This window comes from Cimex lectularius, unplaced genomic scaffold, assembly GCF_000648675.2.
Source record: "Cimex lectularius strain Harlan isolate CLEC.00 unplaced genomic scaffold, Clec_2.1 scaffold36, whole genome shotgun sequence".
Taxonomy (NCBI): Eukaryota; Metazoa; Arthropoda; class Insecta; order Hemiptera; family Cimicidae; genus Cimex; species Cimex lectularius.
In genome coordinates, this window is record NW_019392648.1 from 2290895 (window position 1) to 2305047 (window position 14153).

Consider the following 14153-nt stretch of genomic DNA (forward strand, 5'->3'; position numbering starts at 1 on the left):
TAGTGGCAGGCATGATTGTTTTCTGTTTTGAACGAAATATGAGACTTCTAGGTAGATTTTACGTTATATCAGATACCCTGCCATTAAAACAGTTCATTTGATTATTTTTCTATAAACCTCGTCGCTTTTAGTTCCCACTGTTTTCACTATTCGTATATCAATTTGAAAAAAAGGCGCAAAAAAACAGAAATCCATTCGAGACAAGTTTAGTGGATGCCAACCCACTGGCAGTTCTGTTATCGATTAATAATAATAAATTAACTATTAATTACTGTTAACTACTATAAACAGTAAAATGCCGAGGGTAAATCTGCTTATAAGAAGAAATCTGTGGTCGTTTTTCTTTAGACGACCACTTTGTAGAAAAATGGAGGCGGGCACGTTTTGTATGGAAGTATGGAACTTCCGGATGGTTTTTTTATTTATATGAAAAAATCATCTGTCCTTGTAAAATCCTTACATTTTGCTCACAATCAGTCGGTTTTAGTTCCCACAATGTTTTCCCTATTTTTATATCCGTTTGGAAAAAGAACTTTAGTGAATACAGAACAATCCATTCAAAACAAAGGAATGTCATGGACGCTACCCATTGCTAGTTCTCTAATCGAGTAACAATAATAAATTAACTAATACCATAAACAATAAATTACAGTGGAGATTCAATTTTTTAGAAGTTTGTGGTTTTTCTTTATACATCCACTGAGACGTTAGTATGGAAAATTGAAGGCGGTCATATTTTTTAAAAGTACCTTCGAAATAACTATTATCGATGCATTATTACTTCTGTAGTCGATAAACAATAATGAAGTTTAATTACGCTCAGCAAAAAATTACCGTGGGGAAATCAACTTATAAAAAGTCTGTGGTTGTTTTTTCTTCAGACATCCGATGAGACATTAGTTGAGAAAACTGATGGTGGCCAGATCTATGGAAGTATGGAACTTCCGAATCGTTTGTCGTCAAAACGTCTCTTTTTAACATTTTGCATACAATCACATTAGGTCTCATGCTTTTTTCCCTGATACGTTTCTGGACCAAATTTAACAAAATTAACAACTTAGAAGTCTGAAGACTTTTGCTTTAGACGTTCACCGGGTCTTGAGCTAGCAAAAATTGGTGACATGATTGATAATGATTTGCCAAAATTCAATCTTTTTTATCATGATTTGTCGTTGAAACGTTGCATGTTAACATTTTGCCCAAACGGTTTTACGTCCCACACTGTTTTTTATTTTTCGATCGGAGATCAAATTCATTTAAAGTTAGCGTAGAATGGCCAATCCATCCGAAACAACTATAATGGATAGTTGGTAGTACAAAAACAATATGTTACCGATGGGAACCAACTTTCTTCAACTTTCAGAAGTCCGTTGTTTTTAGCTTTAGACGCCCACTGTGTCATTAGTTGGGAAAATTGATGGAAGGCATGTTTTGCCTGGAAGAATGGAGACTACTAGAAGGTTTTTACGTTATATTGGCGAATCGTTTCTCGTTAAAACGTTTCATTTTAATATTTCGCCCAGAACTACAGTACGTTTTAGGTCCTACACTGTTTTCCTTATTCGTTTGAAGATCAAACTTAACAGAGTTAGTGTAGATAGGCCAAGCCATTCGATGAAAAAATAAAAATGCTATTGGCAGTTCTCTCGTCTATTAAGAATTATAAATTAATTATTAATATAAACGATATATTACCGAGGGGAATTTAACTTCTGCGAAGTATGTAGACTTTTTTCTCTAAATGCCTTCTGAAATATTAGTGACAATTGGTGGAGGGTATGTTTGGCCTGGAAGGTTGGAACTTTTAGAAGGATATTAAGTTATATTACCGAATCGTTTCTCGTCAAAAAATCTCATTTTAATATTTTTCTTAAAACCCCAGTCAAGTTTTAAGACCTATGCTGGTTTTTGTAATCGTTCGAAGACCAAATTTCAAAAAACATTGACATTGGTCAATCCATTCGAAATTAACGCATGTTGATTGGTAGGACTCTAGTCGTTTGTTAATTGTAAATTTACAATTAACTAATAAAATGAAATATTGCCGAAGGTATTGTAATTAACCTTTGAGAAATCTGTAGACTGTAGTTGGTTTTAGACTTCCGCAGACATTTATTAGTTAGGAAAATTGGTGGCAGCCTTGAAGCAATGATTGTTTAGTGATTTTTCTGGAGGTGTAGAACTTCTATGGATTTTACCTTATATTAGCAAATTTCTTGTTAAAATATCTCATTTTCGGATGTATGTCCTCTTTTATTTATTCGTTTGAAGACCAAACTTAACAAAATGAACTTCTGTGAAGCCTAAAGACAGTTTTTTTTTGCTTCAGACATTCACTGAGTCTTGAGTTAGGAAAATTGGTGGCATTACTGATTTGCCAGAATTCAAGTTATTTTAACACGATTTGTCGTTGAAACGTTTCATATCGTCTAAAAAGGAACGCCAGACGGTTTTAGGTCACATACTGTTTTACTTATTCGTTTGAAGACCCAACTTAACAAAATGAACTTTTGGGAAGGCTAAAGACAGTTTTTTTTGCTTCAGACATTTCCTGAGTCGCTAGGAAAATTAGTGGCATGATTGCTTACTGATTTGCTAGAATTCAAGTTATTTTAACACGATTTGTCGCCGAAACATTTCATATCGTCTAAAAAGGAACGCCAGCCGGTTTTAGGTCACCCACTATTTACCGTATTCATACATCAAAACATGACGTACTCCGTTTATCCGTGTCCGACCCCTTATCGGAATGGCCATATGTAACTTAGGGGGTGCGATCAACAATCGTCGATCGCCTCTGCTAATGTCCGAACGGCAGTTTGCATGCCAGAGTTGGTCTTTTCCGGGCAAATGCGCAACATGAGCCGAGGCGATTATTCATCCTTTTTTTGTTTTTCGAACCAATTGCACCATGACAAATTACGACCAATTTGGAAGGTTTTTTTCTCTTTTGGAGATTAGGACCACATATATTTAAAGATCCCCTCTGTTTTATACCTTCCACCATTCTAATACTGTTCTATACTTTTTACCACCAAACGGCAAAGTTCATTTCATGTACATAAGTTGTACATTTATAAATACAAATTTTCGACCTATGCTGCTGCACCTCTGTTTTAAGAAATTCAATTTCAAATACTGAACCTATCATTTTAACGAGGTTAACAAGAATTTAAACGATATACTCGACTGATTAGTACAGACTGGATTACCAAGATTATTCGCTACAAATCAAATTCTTACCCAAATTTTACTTTTATACACTGAGCCGTTTTGAAACTGTTTGATGGGCAGAACTCTGAGAGTTTGAGCCCAAAGAAGCGAACAGTAAAGCCCTTTCGACCAAAAATCCCTATGGCCAAAAAGACTATTTTTGTAGTGCGTGAAAAAGCGTAATTCCTTTGTGGCGAAAAAAATTTGAATATTTCTTTCTGAACTGAATCATGTCGCGAAATGCTGAAGCTGTGTTAATGAACTGTTATGAGCAATTTTACAGCCAGCGATCATCACAGGTCCTCCCGTTATTATTAATCAGACGCTATTCGGCTCACCGCCATATACAAGGAAAGGAACGAGAACGTGAAGCGGTAACAGCCGGGTTAAACAGTGCCAAATTCAAGCCGAATTCATCCAAACCGAACAACTGAGGCGTAAAATCTTAAAATACAAGATTTATGGCATTCATTATAGACGAGGCTTGGCAAGATATTGAGGAGGACGAGAAAAAATCAAAAATTAATTAGATCATTAATACACGTTCATTTTTTTATTTTGTTATTCATCACTATTACTACAATGCACAGTATTTGTGGCATGCTCGTTTCCGATCGTTTTGGCCTGCCTATTCTTGCAGTTAATTTTACTATGTAGTGTGTGCGTATGTGTCTGTGTCGTATTATGTTTAGGTTAGATTTTTTGTCATTAGATGTTAGGATTGTACTCTTTCTTTACGTTAGTGGAATATGTTGTTTATTTTTTATGTGTAAATGATTTATGAATATTTTATCTTTTCTTGAGCCAAGCTTTTTATATTTGTCGTAGCGGTTTTATAAGCAGACTGTGGATATATACATATTTCAGATAAACTGCACAAATAGGATACTGATCCTTGCCTCTCCCTGCTTATAACCTTAACTGCAAGAAGATAGCGAACGGTCAATATGGTAAGCCAGTTTCTTTACGTTTGTTGTGGCAGTTTTCAGTGTTTTTTAAGCAGTGTGAGGAGATGACACAACTCTCAGGCATGATTCCTAAATTGAACTCAGAGCTTAGCATCTCCCTGCTTATAACCTTAACTGCTGAACGTTGAGCCTTTTTCGGTGGTTTTTATTAACAGGGTGAGGAGATTAGCAGATTTCTCAGGCAAGATTGATCTTTGTCTCTCCCTGTTTATAACCCTAACTTTATAGCCCTCTCTTTTCTATACATTTGTGGTAGCGATTTTTCGGCCGGTTTTTTTTAAGCAGTTTAACGAGATGACCCAACTTTAAATGCAAGATTGTACAATTAAGATCCAGAGCCTAACTTCTCTCCCTGCTTATAACCATAACTGCTGAAGTTGTCGAACGGTCAAAACGTTGAGCCATTTTTCAGTACGTTTGTTGTATCGGTTTTCAGTGGGTTTTAACAGGGTGAGGAGATGGCAGAACTCTCAGGCAAGATTGCACAAATAGGTCTTTGTCTCTCCCTTGTTATACCCCTAACTTATTACCCTCACAATTCTATACCTTTGTGGTAGCGATTTTTCGGTCAGTTTTTTTAAGCATTGCACAATTAAGACTCAGAGACTAACCTCTCCCTGATGATAATGACGAAGGACGAAAAGGGACTGACAGCTGAAACGAGAGTCACGAGCCACTGTACGTTTGCTTCAGGGGTTTTTGGTGAGTTTTATAAGTGATGTGAGGAGATTACATAATTTTTAGGCAGATTGCACAAATAAGGCCCAGAGCTCTACAACTCCCAGCTTATAACCCTAAACACCGACGTGAAAGAAGCGTCTCAATAAAACGAAAACGGCCACGTTTTACCGCCAATATTGCCGCTCAAGATAGACTTTCGCTAATATACGAACAACAAAATTAAACATATCTGATAGGCATCTGTTCAACATTTGTAATAAGCGTTATAAATCATACACCTCCCTGGTAGGCGAGGTTATAATTTATCTGTTCGTCTAAAAAAGAATGACCTTTCGCCAGCTGTCCCATCATCAGTCGGTTCAAAATAAATACAACCCGCGCTCAACGCGTCTGTCCCAGTTGAACCACATCCTAGGTTTTTTATTTCCTCCTTTTCCCCGTCACTTTTATAATTATTAGCTTAGGAAACTCTACTCCAAAAATATATTCACTTTAAGGGGCAGAGTCCACTGCTCACCCCCTTATATTATTTTTGGAAATGGTGCCTATTTAAAAACAAAAAAATAAATAGCGATCTTAAAGATTTCCGCTTTCATCCTTTAATCCAATTGCTTCTTTATTAATTTTTCTAACAATCTTCAAAGAGAAATACACAGGCTGACAGAAACAGCAGTCTGAATAATTACAAATAAATTAATAGTGGTTAAGTTTAGAAGTGATATTATACACCGGCCACTTCGTAATTAACAAAAGCTTTATTTATTCATTCGATTGCCACTTGCTTTGTCACCTCTTCCCTATTTATAAATTGTATAAAGGTGAGAAATATCCAACAGCCGCTAATACAACAAACACGGATGAAAATTTTTGGCAAAGGTACCGACATTCTAATATACGCGTTGAAAGCCGGATCCAAATTTAAACTTTGCATCCGGGTGAAGTAACTTATACAGATATACACAGAGAAGCCATATTTCTTAAGAACCGGCCAACCACGCGGAATGAGGTTGGGTGCCATTCGTCGTAGATTGTCAACGAACGTTTCTATTTCCTATTGAAAAAACAAACTATTTATAATTGATGAAGGCTATTCTAAAGAAAAACCAACCAGTGTGACAAATACGTTATTAAAACAGTATTTCGAAATCGTCAAAAATCGCAAAAATGTTAAAGGGCAAGCGATAGAAAAAGAGGTAAGGTAAGTAATAGTTCGTTAATGTTTCAAGAATTTTCTCTTTTCGTTATTTCAAAATTGAAAGGAAAAGTGCGACAAACGTCCTGTTAGTTGCACAATCCGCTAAAATACTTTCAAGACGGTACGTCTCGAATTTCCGTTAACTTTCTAAGTATAATTCGGAATACCTTTTATGACTTTCCCTTGCTCCAGGAATCAACCTGCAAAATAATCACATATCGTTTCTGTTCATACACAAAAAAATATATATAATAAAAATTAAGTTAAAAAAAAAATATATATATATAAATAACATAATACATATTTCAACACCGAAAGCGTAAAGTATTATTTGCCCCAACAACAACAAAATTAAAAAAACTGTGCACAAACTTGCACTTTTATTAAATACGACAACAATATTAGGAATTTTTGTACCTTTGTTTAGAGTACAATTTTTGTGTTTACTTTTTCAGATGTCAATATTGCTTTTAGCAGGGGGGGAAAGAATAGGCAACTGCTTGCCTGGAAAGTTAAATTAAAAATAAAAGTTTAAAACAAAGAAATATAAGTTTAATTCAAAACGAAAGTGAGGAAATCTAGCCTACAAGCCACAAATCACAGCAAACAGGGTGAAAAATTAATAGTTTCTATAAAAACGGAACTTGGCTTACCTATTGTCTGAGCAGAAGAGTCACACACATTACGGAAGAAACCGATTTCGTTTGTTTTCTTTAGAAATAACATATAAACTTTGCAGGGTTTTCCGCGACTGTACAGAAATTATTAACAAAATAAAAAATCGGGAAAAAATTAATAAGATTTAATCTATTATATGTTTTCAGTTTGTCCAATTAACCAAAGTTATCACGTAATTATTATGAGAAGTATGGTCGAGTTGAAAAAGTAGTGCCACAACTGGACTCGAACCCACGACCTCCGGATCAGTACTCCGACGCTTCTATCACTTGAGCTATTATCATTTCTTACCACTTACTAAAAGTCAAGCTCAAGTAGTAGAAGAGCAAGGGCCATCATGACACTAATTTAATTAACTCAATCAATAAGACAATTTTTTATATATTTTAACTTTTTATTGCTGGCTCTTGTTTCTGAATGAATAAAAGATTAGATAATTGGAAAATCAAGATATATTTCAACAGCCTCAACGCCTTGTACCCCAAATAAACCGATCTATAAATAACCACCACGTTGTGGTTAAAGGTCTTCCGCCTGACAGGCAAGGAGCCAACTGCGATTGTCATGGTATAAAGCGGAAAATGAATATAATCGTCGCAAATCAAATTTAATCCAGGGGGGAAACAACTCGAGGCCGGGCGGACCTCCTAAACATTTTTCACGTCTTAAACTCCTTTGAGAGCGACTCTTCCTGCCCGTAGATGAGCCAGTCCCCTGTAAGTGTGTACATTACAAAGAAAAAAAAATTAAATAAAACAACCACAACACCCAGTAGAAAACCCAAAAATTTAAGGGGACTCAACACTCCAAACGTGCAAAAAAACACGCCGACCCAAAACAAATAGTCTAATATTTGGCTGTATTTTATATATAAAAAACAAATAAACAAAAAGTGATAATGATTGATTTTATATTAATTATTTAAATAGACTTTGTAAAAGGCTGCAAACGGAACTGCAAACAACACCATGGCTAAGGAAATAAAAGTAAATAAAAAGTTTTTAAATATCAGGCAGACACTGCAAACTTGTGGAGGCCATAGGTTAACATTTGAAATAATAATTTAATTGATAATTATGCATTGAATATTGTTGAAGTTCAACCCGGTTATAATGAAATAAGTTAATTTTGAAAAATTATCCAAACCCAAATTTATAAAAGTTACCAGTTATCAAATCTCCAAATATGAACCGTCAGGCCTCCCTTCACTTTCTTTTTTTTTTAAAACAAAACCAGTGACATCAGACCGAATGTTTTTGCAATTTAGCTCCAACATACATTTCTCTCATGAGACCTTCGTCATCATCGCAGTGTCCTCGCCGTGGCCAGGCGTCTGCAAAATACACCCCAAGTCTAGTATTAGTACCCAAAACTACTACTCGCATCATCCCTATATGAGAACCCAAGACGGATCGGGGCTTTGTTCATTTACCCTTGTACATTATACAAAACACAGGAGTCGCCGAAAGTTGGAAAAGGATAAAGGTTTTTCTAACAGGTTTCTAACTAATAATAAATTAACCATCTGTGTCTATTGTAACTACTTTGACCAATATTAGGAATATCTTAATTTCACACCTTATAAACAGATTTGTGTTATTAGTAATACTAAAGTTTCAGATCTAAATAAATTATAAATAGTTAATTTTAGTTTTATTGTCACACCTTGATTGGGGCAAATTGAATTAAGAGAAAATGTAGTTTTATATGTTGTAACGTTGAGTGTATTGTTTTTGTTTTATAAAACTGTGAATGCTTACATGTCATTTCATATAATAAACTTAGTTTTCAAAACTCCTACTCGTCTTTCCAACTTAAAATCCGCTTATAAGCTAATTATGTCAGACGACATTTAACCTCAGTGGTTGGTCAAGATCACAATCAAGAGGATAACAAAAACTACAGGCAAAAGTGCCTCGACCAGCTTATAACCGTGACCACGGAAAAGGAAAGGTCGAAACGCATCTGGAAAACAAAAGCGCCGAATGTAGGCAGAACAGGTTGATCAGAAACGACATACTTAACTAGGTATTCGGAAATTATTTTTATTTCTGTTTTTTTTTATATGTAAAGAAACCACACTTCTACTTCGAAGTAAGGGACTTTTGCTTATTGTTCATCTACCCGACCTGAGACTTGCCTCAGTCTGCTTATATCCGTGTCCAACCACTGGATCGGAAACGAGAAAATTTAAATCATCTCAAGCTACAATCATCCCAAGATTCTTCCGTACATCGTTAGCATTTGACATAAGTCAGGTCAGTTCACTGCTTATACTCCTAACCAAACCATTGAAATTGTAAAAATGCTGAAATTATTGCAAATAATAAAATGTAAATAATTCATGTGGCTTGATCATCTGCATTCATCACAAGATACATCTGTAAAACGTTTGCGTTTGACACGTGTAAAATTCGTACCAAACATTGCCTCTCCCTGATTATAACCCTGACCATCCACACAAACTTGCAAATGCCGAAATGGTTGGTTACTATAGAACTGTAATTGTTCTTGTAGCTTGATCGTCTACAGTCATTAAAACACGCTTATGTGCATTGTCCGAATTTGACACAAGCAAAAAGGAATGAGTGCCTTGCCTCTCCCTGCTTATAACCTTGACTCTCCGAAACTAGCCAAATGCCGAAATTATCAGAAAGACCAAATTTAAATGATTCACGTGCCTTGATCATCTACAATCATGACAAGATTCTTCTGTACATCTTGTGCATTTGACACGGGTAAAATTCGCAAAACAGGAACGAGTCATTAGAGTCATTACCTTGCCTCTCACTGCTTATATCCCTAACCAACCACTAAAACTGGCCAAATGCCGAAATTATCAGAAAGACCAAATTTAAATGATTCACGTGCCTTGATCATCTACAATCATGACAAGATTCTTCTGTACATCTTGTGCATTTGACACTGGTAAAATTCGCAAAACAGGAACGAGTCATTACCTTACCTCTCATGGCTTATATCCCTAACCAACCACTAAAACTCGCCAAATGCCGAAATTATCGGAAACGACCAAATTTAAATGATTCTCGTGGCTTGATCGGCAGCAATCATCTGAAATAATAGTTATGTACATCGTTCGCCTTTAGCTAACGCAAAATTCATATATATGAACGAATCAGGGCCTTTCCTCCCTTGCCTTATGTACTTGACTCATCACTGAAGATGGCGAAATGCCGAAACACGTCAGAGTGACCAAAATAGCGAGGATAGGCTCGTCGGATGATGATCAGAAAAACTACATGTTCACACTCCGCGGACCTCAACAAAAGATCCTACTGTATTTAATTTTTATGGTTTTATTAGAAAGCACAAGGAAAAACCAAGTAACTTTGTCAAATAATGGATAATGAAAAAAAAGATAATGTTCATTTTATATTCAATAGATAAGACCAAGTCTTTCGGGGGCTTTTTTCCTCATGTTCACAAAACGGCACTTTTGAACCGCAAGTTGTACTCGAACCTTGCCCTTAAATAATAAACTCGAGAGGAAGCTTTTAAGTTGAGTGTTCACAAGAAAGTTCATAATGGCACATGTTTATAGATGATATCCGGAATGAACTTGTCTTTCAGGTCAGACAGGCCTGTTATCTTGACCCGGAAAAGCCAACACTTCGGACAAGTAATTACTATAAAACGAGAAGGGGGAAAAAAGCGTTGCAAACCAAATTGAAAGGGCCTATCGGGACTGGGATCGATTCGCAATAAGTATATTACTTATATGGATTATTCAGAACTCTATTAAGAGGCGCGGCCCGTCATCGATTCTGCTTCGACCGCAAGAAGCCGGCCTTTAATTGCGTCAGGGCAATAATTTTATCATTAGTAACATCATTAAAAGGGCTTTTCGCCTTTCAAAAGTCGAGTCCATTATCTGGCTATAAACCCTTTCCAAAATTGGAATACAAACAGCTTGGCTTCTGTACTTACTGGAAAATCATTGGCTAGAGGTTTTTATAAACGAATGATTCCCCCCCCCCAATATACACGTTCACACCAATAGAAATAGATAAGCAGAGAGAAAAACAACATCCTAGATGACAAAAGCGACTAACGATCCTTGCCATCTATGTTTTCGCGCGTATGTATGCAAGGTTGAACTACTAGACTAACGTATAAAAGTTTTGCATACGTCAAAAAAAATTTCCAAAACAACGCCAGAATTAAAAAGAGAACTCCCATGTGATTTGTCGATCATATGTCTTAATGACCTCAGCAATCGCCGTTCCTATGCTTGTGGATATGTGTTAATGTATTTCTTTGTTCTAGGAGTGTTTGTAACTTTGTATGTCTGTGTTTTTCTCTGGTTTTTGGGCTTATGTGTAAAACTATTACAGTTCATGTGTTCATTTCATTATTAGTTCATTCATTTGTTCCCATACAAGCATATTAAACAAAAACATAATTTCTTAAAACAAACTTGCATCAATCCTGAACCTGTAATCAGAAGGTAAAAGGAACGATCATAATTTTTCCAATAGGGATAATTATTATTAACCAAAAAAGAGGCCAATTTGGTCTTTGTAATAACAAATATAATTGAATAAAAATTATCTTTTTTGGATGTTTCCTTAATTTTTAAGTTTTAATTTCAAAATGACTCTACATTGTATTCATTTACATCATTGGTTAAAGTATATAAATTTTATTATGAAAACAATGTAATTCTTAAATATCTCGTTGTAACTCCGTTGGTATATGCATTTTTCAATAAATTGGCCCTGAGGATGGCGATATAAATACTTCATCACAAAGACCTTATGAAGATACCTCCAAAAATTCAAATATAATTTGATTTCATATACACACTATCATACTAACTTATAATAGTGTTGCAAGTTTTTATTCAAACAGACAAACAAATCGCTGATTAAAATTTCCAAGAAAACGTCAGGATTTGAACCGAGGACATCCATGAGATTTGACGATCAGATGCCTTAATGCTCTCAACCATCGTCGTGTGTATCCCTACCGTTGTGTGTGTATGTGTCTGACTGTCTTTTTTCTTTTTTTTTTTTGTGAAATACCTATAACAATTTGTGTTCATTTCATTCTTCCCTAGAAGCACGATTAACAAAAACTTAATTTTTTGCAGCAAACTTTTGCATCAATTCTGATCCTACCATAAGGTAAAATGGACTGTCATAATTTGGATCAATTAATCATTAAATGAGATTTTTTTAATTAAAGAGTCCTTATTTTTTTAATTTAAAAGAGGCCGCTTTGGTCTACGTAGGTGTTGTATGTGTGTGAAATACAAGTTTTTAACAAAAAATTCATTTCTTAACGGAAACCTGCATTAATTCGGCTCCTACAATCAGAAGGTAAAAGGAACTGTCATAATTTTTACAATGGGATTTTTTTTTATTAAAGAGGCCTTAACTTTTTTTAAACTAAAAAAGAGGCCGCTTTGGTCTACGTAGGTGATGTGTATGTATGTAAAATATAACAGTTTTTAACAAAAACTTCATTTCTTAACGGCAACTTGCATTAATTCGGATCCTACAATCGGAAGATAATAGGAACTGTCATAATTTTTACAATGGGATTTTTTTTTATTAAAGAGGCCTTAATTTTTTTTTAATCTAAAAAAGAGGCCGCTTTGGTCTACGTAGGTGTTGTGTATGTATGTAAAATATAACAGTTTTTAACAAAAAATTCATTTCTTAACGGCAACTTGCATTAATTCGGATCCTACAATCGGAAGATAATAGGAACTGTCATAATTTTTACAATGGGATTTTTTTATTAAAGAGGCCTTAATTTTTTTTAATCTAAAAAAGAGGCCGCTTTGGTCTACGTAGGTGTTGTGTATGTATGTAAAATATAACAGTTTTTAACAAAAACTTCATTTCTTAACGGAAACTAATTTTTCCAATGAGAATGTTTTTTAATAACCAGAAAAGAGACCAACTATTTGGTCTATGTAATAACAAACCTAGTTTCAATTCATGCTGAATTATGAGTGACAATTTTTATCCGTATTTAAAAAAAAAAATAATAATGGTCATGATAAAGTTTTGTCATTCTGTATTGGGCGTTGCATATATTATGTAAATGTGGGAAATTCTTTTATTGTGTAAATGGGGCAGATGGTCGGATAAAGGGTCGAATTATTAAGTCGGTGATGGTTAACCTTTGCGGTTTCGTTTTTGGCATAATCTGTTTATACTAAGGATGTGACACAAAAAACATTTTAATAATATTAGGGATGGCGACACCTGTTTTTTCTATTCGTGTGTGCATGATGTGACGAAACTTACCCATATTGCGCTGGTAAAACGGTAGGGTATCCCGCCCTCAATCCTGGAAACGTCAGACCTGGAATAAAAAAATAGGTTTTTAAATCGTTAATTATTTTTTAAACGTTGAATATGTTTAATATACACTTTTGACATGGCACGACTCAACCAAGCAATAGACTATTGAAAAACAAATTGAAAAAAAAATATTAAGTTGGCCCGACACTCCGCGGGAGCTGCCAGATGTCATGGCCCCCTCCGGGTTTTACGGATTCACATGTGGATAGAAGCGGGTGGTATACCGAAATAAAAGATTAAAGATTTCAATTTTTGCTATGCATACAAAAAACAATTTGATTATAGTTCTGCCAAAAATTGAGCAGATACTAAATGTCACGTTTAAAAAAATAATCCCACTTTTTCAAAAATGTCAGCTTATTTTCTACAATTAATAATAATAGTAATTTTTATTTGCTGTACAATTTTGCAATATGTAATATATAATTATGACGAAAGAAATCATGCAGCCTGTCTTCAGTAAAAGACCCTGTGATAAAGACAGGAGTTAAACATAATTATAAATTTTATTATTTTTTTATTATTTATAAATTAATCAGAGTTATATATTGGAGTTCAAGTGATATAAAACTTAACGGTTAATGACCGGGACTTAGCATTATACAGGAATCTTACTGCAGTGTTGTCAGCACGGTAATAAAACCCGCTGTCTACTTTAGCAAGTCCTAAATTTATAGTGACATTACATTGTATTGTACAAGCATTGAGATTGTAGTACAATTTTTTTTTTTTTTTAAGTTATTGCAGGAACATTTGATAAATTATTATCGGGTTGTCCGGAAAATAATGCAGGATTTTAAGTTTTCATTAAAAAAAATCTATATAAAATATTCTGTTTACGTTTACAGGATTACTCATTNTATTGAGAGTATGGGAAATTATTTTGATTAAAGAACATTGCTTTAAAGTAACTAGTTTCTTTTTTTTTGTTTAATACCAAAATCCTGCATTATTTATACTTTATGTACAATTAAAATTTACATTTGCACAATGAGTCTAAAGTATTAACCTAGATTGGTGGGTTATGGTATACTTGATATATTCAGTACACACCACGGACTTATCCACGCACACATACTA

The 14153-nt window shown here is 34.7% G+C and overlaps 1 protein-coding gene across 3 annotated transcripts in view; it reads right to left on the reverse strand.

Moving 5' to 3' along the window:
• LOC106668479 (RNA-binding protein 24-B-like) overlaps window positions 1-14153 on the reverse strand; it is an 85157-nt gene that overhangs the window by 12203 nt on the left and 58801 nt on the right. For 2 of the 3 annotated variants that reach the window (XM_014397285.2, XM_014397282.2), the window contains exons 3-4: window positions 13017-13074; window positions 6225-6257 (exon numbers count right to left, since the gene is read on the reverse strand). In XM_014397285.2, coding sequence (XP_014252771.1) covers window positions 6225-6257; window positions 13017-13074 — 91 coding nt within the window. The remainder of the gene's footprint in view (window positions 1-6224; window positions 6258-13016; window positions 13075-14153) is intronic. The other variant, XM_014397286.2, reaches the window with a different exon arrangement.